General features: G+C 41.7%; 1 protein-coding gene across 10 annotated transcripts in view; it reads left to right on the top strand.

Annotated features, from left to right (window-relative positions):
* The window catches only part of carmil3 (capping protein regulator and myosin 1 linker 3), a 97,412-nt gene that overhangs the window by 14,536 nt on the left and 60,843 nt on the right, over positions 1-22,033 (top strand). For all 10 annotated transcript variants that reach the window (XM_073490469.1, XM_073490467.1, XM_073490468.1 and 7 more), the window contains exons 3-11: positions 3,799-3,849; positions 5,715-5,774; positions 5,869-5,990; positions 9,776-9,870; positions 10,298-10,368; positions 10,565-10,638; positions 16,938-17,013; positions 18,755-18,843; positions 21,451-21,545. In XM_073490469.1, the coding sequence (XP_073346570.1) occupies positions 3,799-3,849; positions 5,715-5,774; positions 5,869-5,990; positions 9,776-9,870; positions 10,298-10,368; positions 10,565-10,638; positions 16,938-17,013; positions 18,755-18,843; positions 21,451-21,545 (733 nt within the window). The remainder of the gene's footprint in view (positions 1-3,798; positions 3,850-5,714; positions 5,775-5,868; positions 5,991-9,775; positions 9,871-10,297; positions 10,369-10,564; positions 10,639-16,937; positions 17,014-18,754; positions 18,844-21,450; positions 21,546-22,033) is intronic.

Below are 22,033 nucleotides of genomic sequence, written 5' to 3'. Positions count from 1 at the left end.
CTCTCTCTGTGTGACACACACTCCCAGCCTGCCCTCGCAGGCTGTTTCAGGGGTTGGCCGGCTCGCTGGCTCTTTGAACTGGTGCTTCTGACACTGTGCTGTCACAGCAAGGGCACCTCTGTACCCCCCCATCCCAGCATCTTCGCCTACCGGTCCTTCTCTCTGCCACTTCCTCATCACTTCTTGAGATTGTCACCTGCTGCGTCCTTTGCTGACCACAAGTCAAAAAGTCGAACCATCTCATCTCTGAGGATTTCTTTGGCAGGAAACGAATCTTTGTGCAGCTTTTAGGATTTTTGATTGATCCGTGGAGGAGGAGATTGCCAAAAAGCTACACAAGGGGAAAAAAGTCCTGGTTATGGTTTCTGGCTCATGGGGCTTGAATTTAGCTCTGGCTATTTGTGGCAGTTAATATTCATAGCTGGATAATTTATCCTTATGGCCTGATACTTCAGAGAAAAATAATTTTATGTTACTTTAGAATAACCTTCATTGTCTCACCTGTTTCTGGCAGTTCATTTATCTGCAGAGTATGAGTCAGGCTTGTCTGGTGGGCCCATTGATACTTTTCTAGGGGGTTACAACTCCATCTAGAATACTGTGAAAATATACACACAGTGAGTGCTTTAAAATATTAAAATAGTATGAAGTTTTTAAACATATAGTTGTTAAACACAACCAATTTTCTTTTCAATTACTCTGAGGAAATCAACATTTCTCAATGAAAAATAGAGTGAAAGTAATCTCCTTTCATCAGGACTTAACTTATTCTGAATGCGCAGTTATTCGCAATTAGTTGGAATGATCATTTTTGCATCACAATTTTCATTTTCAATGAAAGAAAGTGTTGAAATCATAATGACGTGACATTTGTTGGGGTCTGTACCAAACAAACATGTTTTCTTTCATCTGGAGAAAGATTTGTAGGCCAGGGCGTCGCTGCAGCACTGCTGATTGATTGTGCAGCCTTAGTATTTCACTTGTAGTCAACTACAAAGTTAATCTATACCTGGAAAAGTGGACCAATTTACCATAGTGTACATTAAGTGTTAACAACTGCTTGACTGTGATAGGTGAAATTACTTCATTCATTCATTTTCTAATCATTACATATGAAATTGGAATTATATTCAGAGGTGAGTTCTAAATGAGTCACATCTGACAGAAAGTCACATCTGCCAATTAAAGTGGAAAAATTGGATATCTTCTGAACTCCTCTTGCTGACAGTTCAGTCTACTCTTTAGCCACTGAGCTAATGTTTAGCTAATACTACATTAGTTAACACTATAATTTCACAGGCTGACGGGACAAGCTGCTGCTCAGCTCTGAATCCTGTATAAGGTGATTAAATACTGATGTGATGTAGGATTGCATGATGCTGACTAATGTTAACTGTAGCTGTGCTAGCATTAGCTCTCAATTAGCACTATGCAATTGCTATCTTGCTACCACGTACAGGCTGGAAAATGACATGCGTAGCTATCACTACTAGATCATTTATCAACTGACAGACTTCTCTCTCTGTTGGTCTTCGAGAACAGCAAAAAGACTCTTGCTAACATTTCAAATATAAAAATAAAAAGTAAAAAAAAAAAGGGATTTGCAGATATTTCAGTCCCTAGAAAACACTTTTGGCTGAGTGTACAGACACTGGCTTGCAATGCAGGTTTATCAGATAAAAGCCAACAGTTCATTTTGGCTAACTTTGGAAACGCATGTTGGTACTGCTTAAAAAAAATCTAACACTGTGTCTAGCCCACATAGTGAAAGCAGCAACAAGTTCAGTTCTCCATCTGTGTCTACACATGATGCGTTCAGGCACTGTAGTAAATGTAGGCCACCAGTGTTTTTGACAGCGCTCAGAACTCAACACTTGATTAAAATAGAAGCATAACCGTTCAGTCAGACGTGCGTGAGACAGACCACACTGACATGCACTGTGTAGATATGCTGTAAAAATGATAAGCCTGCCAACAGCATAGATCCTGTCCTCGATATTATGCGAGACAGTTGGGCGCAGGGAGGTTGTAGTGAAGGGACTTAATAAGTATGTAGGGAGACAATAGTGTGCTCTGGTTTAAACCCTGTATCTGGTATAGATATTGAATGAATATCCTGTAGATTTTTTCCATTACCGCTGCACATACCCTGTCCAAGCAGGCAAAAATAACAGTCCTGAGTATTGATTGTCTCTAATGATACTTCAATGGGCTGTAAATGATATATCAAGAGAGGAGAAACCGTACGCAAGAGGCCTTGTTGAGCATCGGAGGATCAAATCGGCACCCGTCAGAGACTTTGCATTATTGATGCCTCTGTTTACACGATGAGACCTTCTGTCAGCTCACAAGGCTTTTGAAGGGAGAAGATGCTTCTGTCTTTCATTTTCCCTCTCCATAGATCTCTCTCACCTCTTTTTTTCCTTTTTCTGTGTGCCTCAAGGTCCCATCACGCTTCCCCCGCTCCTCTCTGGATTTATATAACAGAGTTTTCAAACTTGTCAAGAAGCTGTGATTGGACTAACAATCTTCTGAGAAGGCCCCTCCACTGGCTTAGTGTGCGAGGGATTTTTTTTTTTTTTTTCTTGGTGGGGCTATCATTCTGTCTCCTTCGTTTTAGTCACTCGTTCTCATTTGTCTCCTTCTCCTCTGTCTCTTCTCTGTGGGAGTCTGTTATGGATGTCTATATAGTTAAGACACACGGCTGATCTGTGAGGCCTGCTTTGCTGGGACTGTAGTATCCGAGGACTTCATTATCATGAGGGAAATCTGGTGTCTCTGTCCTTCTCTCCCCTCCTCTATCTCTCCCTCTTCCTCACTCTCTCTTTGTATGTTTGATTTTCTTTCTTCCTCTCACCGCCACTCAGCGGGGCGCCATTAGCCATTCAGCACAGAGAGGCCTTGAGGAATTGAAAGCGACAGAGCAGAAAAAGAATAGAAAAACTGAAACGGGAAAGGAGACAGGGGAGTTGAGCGAAGGGAGGCGGTGAGGGCAGGCGGAGGGGATGGAGTGAGGTGTTAAGGCGGGAGCAATCCAGACAGGGCACTGTGGCACACAGAGAGATGGAGGGATTAGGGATTAAGGAAGAGGATGGGGGGGAAAATGAACAGATTTCCATGGAGATGAAGAGAGAAATGACAGGAATGACAGGATGCAAAGGAGAGAATTATGGACAAGACAGGAGTGGAGTTTGAGCCAGCTGAAAAAGAGCAAAAGGAAAGTGTGGCCAAGGATTGGAGAAAGAGCTGGAGAGGGATAGAGATACACAGTGCATGGATGGGGTATGCTAATTATAGATTTTTGAATTATGAATGAGATTAATTACATAGGCAGATGTGAATTTATTCACATTTTCCTTCTCTTTCTTTACTCCAGACACTTTTAAATGGTAATGTCTTTCTTTTGGCAAAAGCACACCTCTCTTTGTGCTTACTCCTCCTGTCTTCTTTCTCCTCTTCCTCCCTCTCATCCCACCATCAGCTTCCTCCATGACGCAGTGAAGCATCTGTTGAATATGCGCTACTTAGTTCCATCAACACAATTTAGCGCGATGAATCGGACTGTCATATGACTCTCAATCTCGCCACAATATTTCTTTCACACACGCGCTCTCACGCGCTATCATCATTAGCTTGCTAATGTCTTGAGTGCTTAGCATGACTTACGAGCCATTCGGATGAGCTGCAGAGATGATTTGCTCTCTTTATGGGGTGTTTGTGCTGTGCTATTTTTTGCTGCGATTAGCATTTTGCATTTCCTGCTCTGTGACAGAAAAATGAATGTGTTTCTCCCCTCAGGTCCTGGCAACATGGAGGCTGTATCTCTTTGCTGTCAAAGTGCCCACCAAGGTAAATGTTCCCCCGCTCTCAGTGGAATTTTATGGCTTTCACTTGCCAGCCTTGATCTCATGGTAATTCGCAAGAGATGTGACAAAAAAAGTCACAGACTTTCAGAGCAGGAGAGAAGAGATAACGATGATGACTGTGGTGATGATGTTTCAGAATGATAGGAGTCATGACAACGCTCACAATGAAGATGATAAGGTGGTAGGTGGCTGAAGTCAGTGGTTTAAAGCAATAGTTTGACATTGTGGGAAATAAGCTTATTAGCTTTCTTGCTGAGAATTGGATGAAGAGATCAATACTGCTCACATATTTTGAAATGAAGCTGCAGACAGCAATTGGTTAGCTTAGCTTTTTTTGTGATTTTACACTTCTTTTTTTTGTACGGATTAAATAATGAGGCAACATGTTAATTAGTGAGCTTAAGAGGTGCTGGTAGGTGGATTTTGTCGCCTTTGGACAGAGCCTGGCAAGCTGTTTCTCCCTGCTTACTGTATTTGTGCTAAGCTAAGCTAACCAGCTGCTGACTGTAGATTCATATTTACTGCACAGACATGAGAGCAGTATTGATTTTGTCATCCATCTCCTCGGCAAGAAATCGAATAAGCACACTTACCAAACTGTTGAATGACTCCTTAAAGAATAATTCAGGTTTATTTAAACATGGGTCTTATTTATGTAGTTTTTTTTGCCATCATTTAAATCAGTCCTGATAACACTGTACACACCAGCATAATTTCTGAGATGTGGGTCAGTGACATCACTGCAATCAAGTACAACAGGCCAAGAAACACAAGAGATAAAATGGGCCAACTGTAAATAAGTCAGCAATAGAAGTGCTTAATATTCTTTCATAGACGGGCACAAGTGGATTGCAGTTGATCTATCATGGCATGGCTGGCAGAAATTACTTTCTCTTCCAGGCTAGGCAATAGTTTCTCTGTATTTGTCAGATTTATGCAGATCTTTCAGTCTCTGGAGGCATGTGCAGCATTAACCTGGCTAGCATTAGGCTGTTGCACATCCTCATTTTCACTAATGTTTTTCCTCTACACAAGCTTTTGGTAGGAAGCAAACTAATGCACAAAGTTTTGATAGATGTATCAAGTTTTCTCAAACTTAGTCTAAGATTTAACAGAGCTCTCCACCAAGTCATTAAGCCAAGTTTTGAAACCGAAACTGAACAGACCCAAAATGGTAATAGTGTCTTTGCACAGTTTTGTGCACATTACAGTAAAAACGGTAGGTCAGAGTTGAAAAACAATTTGGACTGTACCCTGTGACTGATGTTTACAACGAGCAGGGCAGTAAGAGTCATCTTCTGTTAGGTTTCAGCAAACTTCTCTGTTTGCTTACAACATGAGTGTCAGACACTCACCGTTGCTAGTGAAACTGTATCTACATGGCTCAGGCACAAATATTCAGGGTTAAGTTAATGTTAAAGTTAATTTTCACGCTATGTTTACTCACATTAGCTTTTTTCCCTCCTTGTTCTCTGACGAATAATCTGATGTTTCCCTGAAATTATAGCGAAGAGTGACAAAATGAAATGCTCTGTTGCCTTGAGTAAACTTCCTGATTTCTCTGGGTTTCATAATTATCAGAGGGATTTAAGATTAAGTACACAGCTCAACAAAATATATAAGAAAGGTGTAGTTGTTTTTAGATGTTTTAATGCAGAAATGTTACATACTTTACCTTTTAAGTTATGTCGCTGCGTTCCCCAATCTAGGCACTTTTGCGTACAATATTATTGTGTTTACAACTTGGGTCCTATTTTCTGACATGATTATCCTATAAAGATGATGTAGACAATGAATTCTGACAACATGTCAGTGTGAATCACAGTCATGTTTTTCTGCTGTTTTCAGATGGAGGTCACCTTCAACTTCTTGGAAATCCGAGCAATGAACACCTATCCAGAGCACCAGGTGACACACTGGTGTTCGATTGTTTTTCCTGCTGTTAGGATCTTCACAGCAGTATGAAGTATCATTTTCGATAAACTGTCATGTCCATGTACAGGTTGTCATCGACACAGACAAGACCACCTACTCACTGAGACTACAAACCCAGGACCAGCTGGATCACATGGTCAACCACATCAACTACGCCCTCTCCCGAGTATTCAACAACTCCATTTACGCGTAAGCATCTCCGAGCATCTCCGAGCATCCTCGCCTCCAGCAAAGAAACTAGGCTCTCTGTTGTTGTGTTGTGTGTGTGTGTGCTCTGAGGAGCGAAGACAAGTTGGCCGACGTTAACAGCACTCGACAGTGCGTTGGCAAGTTGGCAGCCTCACTTTCGTCCAGCTTTACTCTTCAGCAGCCAAATGCATTCTTGTATTGCTGTAGTTTGCATCCGACCCATTTCTGTGTCACAGTAGACTATAACACCCAGCAATCACTGGGATTAAATCAGCCAGCTGACACTGAGTAGGCTGTTACCTGAAGGCATTGTGTTGCCTCTTTTTTTCTTTTTGAAGCAGCTTATTTAGTAAAAGCAGTGAGTCGCAGAACACAGAGTCACTGACGAGGCAATAAACTCGGGCTCTACGTCCCTGCACTTCCTTCCTTCTGAAGAGGGAAGCTCAGAGGACACACACTGAAGAAAAGCCTCGATAGGGTTCAGTTCAAGTGGTAAAACTTCTTGTCCTGTTGGTCATGTGAGTGTTTAAGGGTGAGCAGGCCTGCAAGGCAGAGCGTATTCCTCTTTCTCGTGGGTCTCATCTCCACTTTCTAAAAGCAGTTGGATTGACTCAGTGCTCTGACTATTGACCTGCACAAGGCTATCTCCGCACTCTATCATCTTTCCGAATGGCTCTTTTCCATTAGGGCCACGCCAGATGATTGCTTCCAGTGAGAACATTTAAAGAGAATAAAGGGAGAGGGGAGGACGGAGAGTAGGGAGGTTGCTGTGGGTTTGATTGTGCAGCCTTGTAACTGATTGGTACCGCTGCGTTGAAGTACATAATGCAGATAGCATCAAGATAACGGGCACATACACAAACACGCGCACATCCAGGGGCGGATGATGATTGTGGAGATAAGGTAGGGATTAAGGTCATGGATGTGGCGAGGTGTTGTGCGTGATTTTGTTGACAAATGGGATTAAGGGTGATGTGTGTTGAATGCAACAGTATAGTGGTGTAATCCTATCAAAAAGCCAAAGCAGGTACAGCACAGCATTATGTGCGAGCACAGTATTTACTTTGTGATCCCAGTCCTTACTCTTTTCTGCTTGCTGGATGCTTTTCTGTGAAAGAGAATGCTTAAAAGAAAACAACCAGTAAGCCGAGGAATATGTTTCTTTTTATATAACTGCAACGGTAGCTTCAAACAGCATCCCAGGGATCCAATTTGACAGTTTACGTGTGATTTATTCACTACCAAAGCAATGTCATAAGCAGTTTTGACACTGGAGACGTTCACTTTCCATCTCAACTCTGACTGGAGCAGCTATAATCAATGAAAACCAAGTCTCCTGCAAATTAGCATCTTGCCAATGCAAATAAGACGGTATTACCATTTTGAAAACATTATGCAGCTGTGTTTCGTTTAGTAGGCATAAGATAAATTTGGTTCTGAATCTTTGTAAGTCAAGTACCCTTTCGTTAGTCTTATTTGCTAAGTTGTCTGAGAATTTATTACATTTAATGTCTTGTAAGAAGAGTGCCAGCAGGGAGTGGGAGGGTTATACTCAGCCTTGTACCAGTGTACTGGCTCTTGGGCACTGAAGTGCTCTACTTATTCAGCTGGGAGTTCAGTGTCTTGCTTAGGGGCACTTCAGCAGTAGCAGCTAAGGGAGGTGAAAGCATAATAATTACCATCCATGTCCACCCAAACCTGTTGGGAGCAGAGGGTTTCTAATCATAACTTTGCCGCCGTCTAAAGTGAAAGAAATCGGCTCTCCCGAAAATATAGATAATGAAGATGATGCACTTTCAGCCCCACTTGTGGCAGTTCAATGTGTGCCAATGTCAGACTGTAGGTTGGTGCACCACTTTGGCCCAGACTGAAATATCATCATAGTTATGTGTCGGATCACCCTGATTGCTTTTTGTACAGAAAGACAAAGTGCCCAGAGGATAATTCCTAATGACTGTGGTTGTGATCCACCGTTGTATTTAAAGTCTGATGCTGTGGCCACCCCCTGAGACAAAATCCAGACACCTGTGCTGCCCAGGGTGCCTGCAGGTCCTGAGAGAGTCATACCCCCAGATTCCATTAGGTACAACTGAGTGACACACTGGAAGCAGACAGTATTCAAGTCAAGTTGCATACAGCAAATCAAGCCAGGCAGGTAGTCATACACAGAAACGACATAGAGCGTCCGATCAATTTTCAAAATAACCCTGTGCAGACTTCTACAGCAATCTACAGCACAACAGAGTTGGAAATGATAACAAAAACAGACAAAAAAGAATCAATTTAACTATGTAGCCTACTCACCCATGGTAGAAGCACAAAAATCAAGGAAAAATGCTGAAATAAAAACAATCTGAGCAGGATGCACAACATCAGGCAGGCATGACATTCTGCTTCTGAAACACTCCCAGTGGGGTATGAAGCTGTCTGGAGGACACAATAAGACTAAGTTGCACCTGTGAGGTCACAGAGACGTGTCCAGTGAAATCAAGGCATTAAAATGTCTTGTAGTGATTAAGATAAGGATAAACATTTGGCCTTAAAAGTTATGAAAAGGTCTGAAATGAATTCGAAGGGTCTCCATTGCTACAGACATTTTATCTAATTTCATTCTCTGCTCTTCTGCATGGAAATCCACATATCTGATGTTAAAAATATTAAAACCTACGACTGAACCCAACACTGTCTTTTTACTTTATACTTGCACTTATGTGTTGGCTCATATGCACTCTAATAACCACATTTCTTCATAAAACCTACCTCTGCACAGGACCACGTATACTGTAGACCACATACCTTTATACTCTTCAGTGCTTGAATAAGAAAAACATGATTTATCCAGAAATCTGTGTATGTGTCGGATCCCTGTAGAAACCTTGCTGCTGCTTTTGCAGTTGTGCTCGTTGTGTGACCGCGGTTACCTTCAGTTCATGTTGTTAAACTCCTTCATTACTCTCCTATCTCCTTGGAAAAAAACTCCAATCTTGATTTGTGGCAAAGTTTACTTCCATCATTAGCTAGCTCTCTTTTACAAAGTAAAGTTTCCAAAGTAAGCTTAGCTCGAGGTACTGTACATCATGCTTTTGATGTTTTAGTTTGGCTCCTGCAATTCAGCCTGCAATGCCCTTGCTATTAAAACTCCCATTTATTTCCTGCCTCATGTACCTTAATCATTCTATGAGCTGTGTCTCACAGCCTGTGCTGCAACTGCTGATTGTGTTTATAAGTGGTCAAACTCAGCAGGCCAGACTATAAAAACTTCCAGCCTCACATCTCTCACCCTGTGTCCACCTTCAAATCTCCCCATGGTACACAGATTCATGTTCCTTTTAAGATATAATGTAATCACTTGGGTAACCCCTTAGCTTTTATCAAGCCAACATTTAAATTTGTTCAGTGCTTTGTTTTATGATCAAATGCTTGCAAATCTACCTTTTTAGGCTATATCTGGATACACAATATGAATCTTGGTATTTTGAAATCTCAGAAATGCTGCTATGGGGCGACAAATCAAAGTCATATTTTTGACCAAATTACTTGATATCAACATTCTGACAATATCGTAGGGATGACTATTTACTTTATTGCATCCTTTAGAACCAGGAAAAGACAACAGTTATGCCATATCACGATATGATACACAAAATCCAAGATAATATATATCATCAGCGTTAGCAATGTCAGTGTGAGCATGTTAGCATGCTGAAATTAGTATTTAGCTCACAGCATTTTAGGGAGTGACTCTCATCGTGTTTGAACCTCTTCTCCTGCTCTTTGTCTTTCAGTCCTCCTATTTGTCGAGCAGAGGGAGACCTCACTGATGAAGGTCACAAGTTTTCACCGAACTCTGAATCGTCGTTGGACCCCCAGAAAACCTGCGGTGAGCTATGCTTCTGTCTGCATCGCACCAAACACAATGCATACAGACGTACACGGTTGCTTTTCAGTCCATCCACTCGCTGACTCACTGACTCGCACCAAATCATGTCGGCGACTCATCCTTAAGTGGGTCAGAAGACCAAAGTTGCTGGATGCACTCCTCTTTTGCTGGTAATCCTATTAATCTACAAGAAGAGCTCTTTCATGGTGCAATACTTTCATCTCACCTCAATTTTTACAGCCAATCTCTCTCGCTCTCTGCTGACTATCTGTGTCGCACTCTTCCTCACTTCCTCTTTCATCTCTGGCCTGTACTCTCTCTCCTTCTCACTCCTTCATACGTCCTCTGCCCGTCTTTATCCTGTCCTTGTCATTTCTTATCTTTTACGGTCTTTGTTGGATTGATTTGTTGTCTCTCCATCTTTCAGGAGGTTTTTCTGAGACGTATGCAGCTCTTTGTGACTACAATGGAATCGGCTGTAAAGAAGAAGTGCAGTGGGTGAGGACGCTTAACAAGCTGTACAAAAGCGCTTTCGTCTTGTTTTTAATATACAACTTTCTTTTGTACAAATGGAAAAAAGTGGGATGTCTTTGTGTGTAACCTTTCTTTCTTTTGCTCTCCCTCTCTGTTGCTGTTTGTTTCCTTTTCTCTCATTATCCTTCTCCTTCTCTTTTACTCTCCTTCTCTGTTTCAGGATGTTGACACCATCTACCACTCACAGGACAACAGGGAGTTCAACTTGCTGGATTTCAGCCATCTTGACAGCAGGTGACATAGTTAACTGGCATCATAACCACACCCAGGCTGATTGCAGCACGCTAGCACACACTGATTGGAGGAAAACAATTAACTTGTGTCAAACTAAGACAGCAGCAGTGTACAGCACAGTCACTGTGTGTGTTTTGGCTCTGTACTTATTGTTGCGCATTGGATTTGAAATGAAGTAATGAAGTTGAAGGTAAAGTGCTGAGTTTAAGCATGAGTTTTAGGGTGTTAACATCTACATCAGGGGACATTTAGGTGACATAAAGTAATTGGACAAATTAACACAGCCTCATTATGTTTGATATTTGTTCTGTTGCAGTCAATGTCTGGCTGTAAACCTCAGAGGACATTTGGCATACTCGTTGATGATGCTTTGCCAGAACCGTGCTGCAGCTGTCCTTATTTTTCCTGTTTTCATCAGCCCTTTCTTTCCTCAGTCTTGTCTTCTGAAAGTTAAGACACCTTCTCTAGCTGCAATGTTCAAGTAGATGGCTCAGTGTAGATATCATTTCCTAAAAAGTTTGACTGGAATTATTTTTCTAACATTTTTGTAAAGGTCCGTTCATTCATGCTGGAGGTTTAAGTTTCCACATCACACTTTTTTAAATTGCATATTGGACCATGAATGGCCTCGAAACTTGTCGTGATGTTGCAAAATCCTGCTGGTGTATATACATCTCAAACTCACATTTAAGTTCTTACGCTTCACAGATGAATTTGAAAGAGCCTTTCACCCTGTCAAACTCTGCAAATATCAATCATTCTGCACAGTGAAGCTTAAACGTCTAATTGCGGTTTCAGGTGGACAGATTTTGGAGCTGTTTATGGCCTGCCTTTTTGAGCAACAGATGTCCAATTAGTGAGTTAGGTTCTTTTTTAGAAACAGAAGTTGGCCACTGTGCTTCATCTAATATGTCCCCAGCAGTGGAAAATAAACTGTACCCTCTTGCTGCAAGGCTGGTACCAGGGAGACCTATTGTTATCCCCTACACTGCACAGACACAGGTTGTTTGAACTGAAACAGGCTGTGGACTGAGTTATTTCTTCGCCCAGTCAGAGTTGGCTGAAAGTTTGTTAAAACACTTGCTATTGCTGGAGTTCAGTGCTACAGTTTGCTGGCGGTGGTCTCTGAGTGATGATGTACGTGACCCGTCGAGTTTGCAACATTCCCAAAACACTTCACTTTGCAAGGCTTACGTATTGCACGAGTCACACTGTATCACACCAATTCTTCCTGGGGATTTATTAAATTTGAATATGCCCAAAGGCTTCACTACAGTGTTTAAATGCAATCATCTTTCCTGGGGCTACACTTTGCCCTCGTAGCACAGTTACAACTTTCCCAGTCCGTCAACATGGTGAGGAGAAACCATAACATTACAAATGTACAAAATACATTTTTTGCCATCTGTAAATTGATTTTAGGATTATTGGAGAGAAGAAATTAGATTTATGTGTGAATAGATTTTCTCCCCACTCCTTGGCTTAAGGCATTGACAGGAACAGTGCACATGGACATGAAGCAGAAGACACAAACCAAATTATCGACTGGCCTCTCTTGCCTTATTTCATAAAGCGATGTGATGGGCTTCATCCTCCACAGTTTTCTGGATGTGTTGCAAACAGATACACGAGTTGCTCTTCTGTTCTATTTCTGACAGAGTACAGTAGCTGCTTAAGGTTTGCTTGCTGCCAGTGGTCGATGCAGTCGTCATGGGACCTGTAACCAACATTTCGAATGTTGTTTCATTTCAGATCCACTGTGCTTGAGTACAGAACATATCATTGTCCTTACAATTTCTGACTACACTGTACTTTTGAAAGGCTTTTGCTTCCTTTTCATCCATCATGATGTTTTCCAAAAAATGTTTCCTATACCATCATCTGTCAGCCCCTGTCTTATCTGACATTACAGATGCTGTTTGTCTAACAAGACCTTCCCTGGGTAAAATGTTGAGTGCATTAATCTTGGCTGTGTTTTCTCTGTTTAGATTTGTTCGAAGTTTGGTAAGATCATAGAGAGGGGTAAAAATATGCTTGTCAGAGGCAGAATACAGGGCTTGGAAACAGCTGTAAGATGCCACATGTCTTCTCTACCTCCCAACTGCTATCTTACGTCCCTAGACATATTGTGGAAGAATGCATGTGTCGCTCGAGTGCTGCCAATCATAAAAGATTTGACAGCTGACGGCACATGGAGAATTCAACCTAGCTTGCTTGTCTTCTGTTTGAAGAATACTTTGTCCTCAGAACACCCCGAGGCTTATAGAACTCTTTCTACGTTCCCGTGTAGAAACAACAATCCCGACTGGAGAGGATACACTCACACTTAAAAATGCATATCTCATCATAGGAGCAAAGCCTTGCTATGCTGCTAAATCAAAAAGCCATTCATAGGAGCATGATTGCAGCAGCAACTCATGAATATATTAATGCCTTTCATATTGAGAGCCAAAATCACTGCACCGCTGTTGTTTTTGCACCTATATTTTATATAGTGTGTGATAAAAGAGAGAGCCTTCGCAGGGTGAGCTGCCTGCTTTTGCTGTTTTTTTTTTTTTTAACATATTGTTCCCTTGAGCCCACAGTCCGACACTAAAGACTCTCCTTGCTCTTCAAGAGAGGTTGTATTAAATTGAAACTGATAGAGGAAGCTAAGATTTAACAAAAGACCACTAGGAGTCTCAAAAAATGCAAAGAAGAAATTAAAAAGGAATGCAAATGTCCAAAGAAAGGATCTAAGAATCGGTCTTTCCATGACCAGAGGCTGGGAGCTATTTGTGGTGTGTTACTCCATTCCTCCCCTCCCCGCCCTTCCACACTTCCAGCACCTCGATCTACCCCGATTGAGCCCATCTACTGTTACCGCGAGCGACAGGGCCATGCTTTTTCTGCTGACTGCTGTCTGTTCCAACATCGTCTCCGCTCATTCGTCCCGACTGAAAGCAGACACCTTCTTTCTCTGGCCTCGTTATCCACTTCCTGTGTTTTCAACCCTTTCGTTTTCCTCAGCTCTCTTGTTCCATCTCTCTTTCTCTGAACCCCCACCAAATACACAAACACACAATCTGTCTCTGTTGGCCACTGCAGGTTGACACCATGTTTGTGTGTGTGGGTGGAGTGATTCTGTGCTTGCATACATCTCTGTTTATGTTTGTTTTGAGTGTGTGAGAGAGAAATTGTGATGTCTAATTAATGCCTCAAGAACTTCTTTGGGCACCTCTTGGCTTGACAGTCACTCCTCTCTGTGCATACGCACGCACGCACACACACACACACACATACTCACATATATAAACAGTAGTCTGGATGCACTGCCCAACTTTTCTTCAACTTTCTGTCTGATTAGTTGAGTTTGCTACGGAAGCAGGACAGCTGCTCAACAGCTCACTGCTACCATCTGCCACCCCTGTCACTGTTACCGGACCCGAGGCTGAGACTGTAGCTTTGATTTATTACAATACAGCAACAAATCCCCAAAGGATGATTCCTAATGATTTTAGTGTCCTCTGATCTTTCACTCTAATGCCACGAATCAGGTCAGAATATCCCCACTCCATGTGTTGAAGGATATTCTCACTTGTGCTTTAAATATTCATAGTCCTCACAGAGTGAATATTGTTTTTGATAACCCTGCTGACCTATTGTCTATCACTACAATAAGAATAATAATCCACTTGTACACAAGAAATATGAAATTCTAATGGACAGATAGCTGGGAAATTTAGTGAGCATATTCATGCTCCCCAGTGGACACTTGGTGACCTTCCCTCAGCTTAACCCACAAACTGTTTAATAATCTAATAGGCTTATTGCCATGAAATGTACTGAGATCACTCATGCTCCCGGGGAGACTTTGATTCGAATGACCCGATGACCTTTTCTCCAGCACCACCTCAGGACAAACTCCATCTCAGAGCTGGGATTTTGATATACTTAGACCTTAGCAGAGAGAGGTCTTATTTGTGCAGATTGTGGGCTGTAACATTTTGAAGCCTTTAGGGTTTGCTAGAAGGTCGTATTGAGAAAGCCTAAATAAAAAAGTTAAGTTTTACTGCAAAATGTTGAACAGTCAGTCAAGACCTGATATATACTCAAACGGACATGATGTGACCAGTGAATGCTTGTGCTACTTCTTTTTATAGCGCATCGGGTGCCTGCGTGGTCCTAACATTTGGGCTGAATGCAGATGTCTACATGGGCAGCTGACTAAATCTGGGCAAATAATGAACCTTACTGCTATGCAGAAATTTCAATTTAAGCGTAAAGAATCAGTTAACCCAGAAATGAAAATTCAGTCATCATCTACTGATGCCGATGGAAAGTCGGGTGAAGTTTTGTAGTGCACAAAAAATTTCTGAAGCCTCACAACAGAACAGAATTGTAGCATTCTCCTAAACAACTGAAGTAGATGGGGACTTGTTTTAAAATATAATAAAAAAAAAACATAAAATGGCTCCATATAGCTCAAATATCAAATTACTGCCGTTGCTGGGAATGATGTCATACTCAAGTTGACCAGGTTCTAATACAACAAGTCCGAAAACAAGTTCTAGTCAGGTTAGCAGTTGTACCAGCTTATAACCATCCATTAAATGGTGTCTTGCACATACAAACACAGAAGCGAGACAGAAGTGCTCATAACCAGAATAACCTACAGTTTTCACAGCTGTTGTTACCCGGAGCAGCCATCTTGGATTTTGAGATTGGGGTTGATGGGGTGCATCCAACTTTGCGAGTCGGAAATCCAACTTCATGGATTGTTCCAGTTGAAGTTTTTGACTGGGAAGTTGGAATTTCTGAGTTGAAATGGAACACACCACGAGCGCCCTCCTACTCATCCTCCCCTTCCTTCCTTCATAACCTGCGGTGGCTGTGAAAAATGCGCACGCTGTGTGTGTGTGCTGTGGGCTACTGTAGAAACATCCCGCTGCAACAAGGTGGACTGTGTGTAATAAGACTCGGTCCCTCTGTAGATGCAGTTTAAGCTCATTCTGTGGCAACAAAAACACAACTGATCTTACTTTCAGGTGATTATACACTAATGAGAACACCATTTTTAATATTATATTCAATTTCTACCAATAGATTCTACACAATGGAAAATCAGAATTTAGAAAATATTTGACACTTTGGATATAAGTGTAGTAAATACACTTTCTTGCCAAGAGTTGGATGTGAACTCGTTTATCTGTATGCTAAATATGATGCTACAGCCAGCAGCCAATTAGCCTAGCTTAAAGCATAAACACTGGAAACAGGCGGAACGCTCGATAATCACTCCCTGGAGTCTTGTCGTCACCGAAACCTAAATTGAACTGAGTGTAGAAGAAAACAGCGACAGATTGACCTGCTGTGCCAACAAGTCGTCGTGTACAAGTACAAGACGACCCATCAACACCGACACGCTGCATGACTGAGTGACGCATCATAGAGGTCAATTACATGTCCTGCTGTCAAAACATGAATCAACAGCCAGCGTTGATGATGAATCCTGACATGTGCATCATCTGCTCGCACACACTCACAGACTCAGCTGTGGTAGTGAGAATGGACTGGTCTGATGGCTGGCACGGTAATGAAAAAGGAACACAGCCTGTAGCCATTTTACTCCTGTGAGATATACTGTAATGTCCTGGCTACTGCAGTTACTGGCAACAGGACCCTCCCTGGCTAGATTACACTCTTTCTTCCTCTCCCCGCTCTGTATTTTCCCTTCTGTCTCACTCTCCTCCTTTCTTCCTCTCTCTGGGCTTATTCTCTTTCCCTGTGCCTCCCTGCTCTCTGTGTTGCTGCCTGTTTGTCAGATGATGTATAGCAGGTGTAGCAGCAGTATGGCTTTAGTTGGACCTTGGAGGATTCTAAAACCCTCTCCCTCCTCCCTGTTTCTGTCTCCGTCACAAACCCACAAAGGCTGGTCTGCGGGCTCTGGGTCTGTTTGTGTAGCAGTAGATGTAGCAGTGTTTGAGGTCTGTAGCTAGGATCAAACTGTGGCTTTATTGAATAATCCACTGACCCAGCCATCGATCTTTACATCACTCTCTCTTTTTTTTCTGTTTCCCAGCCTCTCCTCAGCGGGGCTGCAGTATCAGTCATCTTTTAGAAAGCAGCCCTGCCCACCGTGTTCTCCTTGTCACAATGATAAACTGCTTTTTACCAAACGGGGAGCAAAGAAAAAGTTTGGCCCAAGATAATGTGGATTTATGGATCAATGACATCAAATGGTTCTGAGCAGATGGAGTTTGCTAATTTAAAGTTTTTTTGAATTTTGTCTCTAATATGTGTGTCTCTCTCCATCCTAGGGACTTGGCAGTGATCGTGGCATCCATTGCGTACAACACCTGGTTCACCAAGCTGTACTGCAAAGACATGCGCATAGTAACTATCTTTTTATTAATCTTCCTCACTTATAAACCTTCTTGCCAGATGTAGACTACTAATCAGTTCTCTTTTATAGTTTTCTTCCCTCATGTTTCCTCTGCTCGCTTTTGTGTTTGATCAGATTACATCCTTTTTATTGAATCAGCTGTTATATCTGCTCATTTGGCCAACTGCTGTCCAAATGCATAAAAAAGCCTCTGTCAAATGATGGTTCTGGGATTGGTTGGCATTTTCTAAATCAACTTGAATCAATTTGCTGGTGATTTGGACCAATGCATCATGTACATAAAACCTTACTGGACTGTCATTTAATATGTTGAGATAAAACATTAAATGGAAATCAAGTTAAGGAAGCGAGACAGAGGACACTGAGTCAAGTTACCCTCAGCATAGTTTTATGTATCAATGTCAATCTTTATTAAATATTCATATTATGCATTAGAGTAAGTGCTATCCATCTGAGGTGAACCACATGAAAATCGTCTGTTGAAAAAATTAAACAAATAAATATTTGAAAGGTATTGAATTGAATGTATTAATATGTAAAGCCCCTCAAAACTTGGCTTTTGAATTTTTAAAGGTGCCCTGTGGAAGATTTTGTAAACAAACAAAAGTTGTTTTGACAGTCAGTGTTTTCACCAAAACACACCGTGTGCATCCCCGAGGGCAAACTAACTTGTCGGATGCATTTTGTCCTTCATGAAACATTTGCAGAGCTGAAGAATACTTTAAGTCCTGAATTGTTTTCATCCGTGTTTACTTGCAGGCAGTCTTATTGATATTTATAAGAGTTTAGCGCTCAAAAAACCTCAACAACCGAGGTCCGATTTTTTTTTTTCTTCACAGAAGAAAACACAGGAACACAGAGACAAAAGAATTTGGTTATTCCATTAGACAATTTCTGGTAGAAAATGTCATGTTATATAGGGATACATTGTAGGCTGTGTCTCTTATTTCTATCTCTAACTTGAATACTACTGGCTACTGACCTTAAAGATATTATATGTTACATTTCTGCATTAAACGCATAAAAATAAATAGACCTTTGACCTTTTGATTTATATTTTTTCAACAATGTTCAAACCCAAAGGAAACCATAATTTTATTCAAGGTTACGGTGTGTTTCATTTAGTCGCCCGTCCCTACAACTTCTGAGGCAGAGAGTGAGGAAGGAAGCAGGGTAGGGGGAATGTCCACCAAAATCAGCATATGACGTTGTCAACAGTTAAGCATTGTGATTGACAATATCATTGTTATTGATTACTATGTGTTTATGAATTTTAGGAAGTGTTGTTGTTGGAAGAGTTGTCGTAAGGCAGGCATAGCTCATTAGCACACAACTGTACTCACTGCTGTCACTATTTCCCGATACACTGATCTCACCCACCAGAAAATTGTCGCCCGTCACCACCGACATACATCCCAATGCCGGACTTTAAAAGCCTTTTCGTCTCTGCACTACATGTTTCCTTAGTGTAGCTGTGTTCAGTCCCACAAGCTTGAAACAAAGTTAGCCGGCTAGCTATACTGAGGAAGCTAAGATAAGAAAACGCAATAACAATGTTTTTTTGTTTTGTTTTGATTGAGAGACACCCAGTGGCAAAAATTACGTACTGATTCAGAATCCACCAATACAAAAACATCATCTGATTTCTATTGCTTCAGATCACTGCCTGCTTTTCTCTTCCCCCGCCTAGATTCTTGCTCCATTTGAGATGATTGTTGTGTTTGTCTCCAGGGGTCGGAGGTGGTGGACCAGGTCCTGCACACAGTCAGCAAGTCCAACAGTCTGGAGGAGCTCACTCTGGAGAATGCAGGACTCAAATCGTAGGTTCCCTCTGCCCCGTCATCATCCTCAGCCCTGCCTGTCACCTCTCCTTGTTTAATCTAATTTCCTCTGCCTTTTCTTCTCCTCACACCTTCACTTCTCCTCTTTTGTGCTTTCCACTCGCTCCAGTCTTTTCTCTCCTTCCCTCTTTCGATTGTGTCCTCTCATCTCACTTCCATTTCTTCCATCTCACCCCTTCACCTCAGCTCATCTCACCTCTCCACTCCTCCCCACCTTCCCCTTCCCCCGCTGTCTTGACCTTTCCAATTCTGTCTCTCCTCCCTTTCCTCTCCTTCTCACCTCTCTTAACCTCTGCTCTTTCATCCAATCATACTCCAATAAAGCTGCCTCCTGTTTGCCTCTGGCAGAGTGTATTATTTCTCCACTGAAACATTAGTCAAATTTTGGGCTTCACCTGGCAAGACGTTTCACCTTCTATGCATGGATAGCGTCATTTAGCAAAGCAGTTTCCTTATTAGGATTAATTGTGATGAATTGGCTGCCTCGGGGTGAGATGATTTACTGCAGCATAATGATGAAGTTACCAAGTTTTTATACTTCCCCTGTGTTAAATCACTTCCAATAGAGAGAGACGTTTTTTATTGGAGGCTCTCCGCAAGCACTGCACCAAAAGCCGGCAGTGACGTGAAAATAATACCCAAAGACTTTATAATAAGTGAGTAAGTAAGATACTTAAACAGCATGGTGAACGTCTGACCCCCACAGAAATACAATTTCCGATTTGAAAAATGTGAATTTAAAAGAAAATGATTGTGCGGCACAAATATATTAATACAGCACAGTAAGAAAAAATGTGTCTGAGAATTTAAAAGCCTTACTGCTTGGAGGAGATTTTTCTGGAATAAATCTGTGAATTGTTTTAATATGAGTTGGCTGGCTTATTTAAAGCAGCATTAATTGATTCTTTTTTCTTGTCCACTTTGAAAAGAATAAACATAACAATGATGTATTATAATCTCATAAAGTTGTTGTGGCTAACATGCAATCAATCACCCAGTGCACATCCAGCAGACACACGGCAACAACAGCATTGTGTTTCTATCCACCTAATAATGTAAACCTAATATTCCCTCTCCTTTTAGCTGTTTCAGGTCTCCACTTACTCCTGAGGGAAATATCTTGCTCGATAGCTGCTAAATGCTCTGCTGTGTTTACCAGCTAGTCACTAACTTTGTTTTTCTGCCATTTAGTGCTGTGTAGGTAATGGTCAGTCGCTGTATCAGAGTTTTTACACTGAAAACAGCTGCCTGCTGTAGCTGGAACAAGGTTGATGGGAGCTGTGAGAGAGAATGGTGTATTTACAGCCCACAAAACCAAAACAATGCACTGAAAGACGCTAAAAAGCCCCACAGAGCTGAGCCCCAATTCTATCCCTCCACTGCCATCAGAGATCACAAATAATTGAGAAGCAAATTTAATGTAACCTCCCTTGTATCTTTTGACATGTTTTGATACTGGTGCCAATACCGTACTTGAGTTTTATACCAGTGTGCAAATAAAACCTCACATGAATTAGTATGTAAGAACTTTTTGCCTATAAAGAGTCACAAAGCAAAACTAAAGACCATCTTATGATGGGATCACGCCACACACACGTTCCAAACCATTTGGTATTCAGTAATAATTACTATATTAGTACATGGCTGCTCAGTACTCATGGGTCAGGCGACATCCATCTTTGAACTCGGCCTATATATTAATCTCCACTACACACCCGTGAATTTTCATGACTGCATCTTGCACGCTTGTGGTGCTATCGTGTTTACAAAATCTGTCTGCAGACCGACAGACACACAGACACACAGATGCATCGTCTAGAGATAGATGCTAGGTTATGATAAGCGTCCATCTGTCTATCTACAGGTGTCTATACTCCTGGAGACACTGATTTATATATCGGTGTGGGCCAGGTGACTGTATCCTGCACATGATGCTGTCGTGCTGACAAAAATCTGTCAAAATCACATCTGCAGTAGTTCCAGCTCCACATGTTGCTGATGACACACACACACAGACTCTCAAACTGAAAACGTTACCAGCCGATGCTGTCGCAGCTGGTAATTAGCAACTTAGCAAAGTTATTATTTAAATCAGGAAATTGCTTGTCATAGATAAAATATACATGATTTAGAATATCACCAATCTTTTAATACTTTCGTTAATTTTTTAGCACGTTTTTAATTTCCGTTGCTTAAAATTCAGTACCCAAAAAGTTTACATCTCAGCTCTATTCCGTCTTCCATTTCCCCGTCATACAGAGACCGACATTATTGTGCATTTTAATAGTTGAGTCAACTTTTACTGCATGCATGTACGTACATTTTAAATCAGCTTCCTTTATATTCTACTAAACAGAACAAATTAAGTCCAAAAGTACTTAAATTCCGTTAACATCTGCAAAGGGACAATACTGCAGCTGGTGTCCGTTGTCATTGTCAAGAGGCGTAATGGTGAAACTTTATCAGTTTCATTCAATTGAATTAGAGAAATCTCTCCCGCAGATTTCTCAGTCGTCTTTAAGACCAGTATTGAATCAGCAATTTCTACAGAGAAGTTAATTTTGCTTTTTAACGTTCTGTCTCCAGGGATTTTCCACAGAAGATGGCGTCGGCGCTGTCAGAGAACCCCGCCTCTGTGATTCACTCTCTCAACCTGGCTCATAACACGCTAGACAACCAAGGTAGCGTCCTGGAATCTGTGAACTCTTTCTCCCTCCCACTGCCGTCTCTCTCAGGACACCACTGATTGTTCTTCTGCTCTGGCTTTTGTTTGCGCTCAAAGAATTCAAAATCAATCCCTGTCCTCACCGAACCCTCATTCTTCTGTTTCGCTTTGTATTTCTCTTTTTCTTTCTCTCTTTCCCTTCTCATCTATCTTTCATACTGTGTGTCTATGAGCGCTCCTTCTCTTTGGAGAAAATGCCTTTATTCTCAGTCTCGCCCACAGTTCACCACACAAACTCTCGCCTTTCTCTATACATGAACACACATAAAGAAGCGTGCATTGGAATTGCGTTTGCATTGCCTCTGTAATATAACAAATACTATTCACCTTCTGCTCTGTTGTATGAGTGTGAAGGAGGCACGGGGGGGGGATGTGTGTGTCTACCAGTAGCACTCATTAGCTAATTTTTGTCCTCCTGTCTCGCACTTGTCACTTCCACTCGCT

This window comes from Pagrus major, chromosome 21 (genome assembly GCF_040436345.1).
Source record: "Pagrus major chromosome 21, Pma_NU_1.0".
Lineage (NCBI taxonomy): Eukaryota > Metazoa > Chordata > Actinopteri > Spariformes > Sparidae > Pagrus > Pagrus major.
This window is presented reverse-complemented; position numbering and strand designations above follow the sequence as displayed.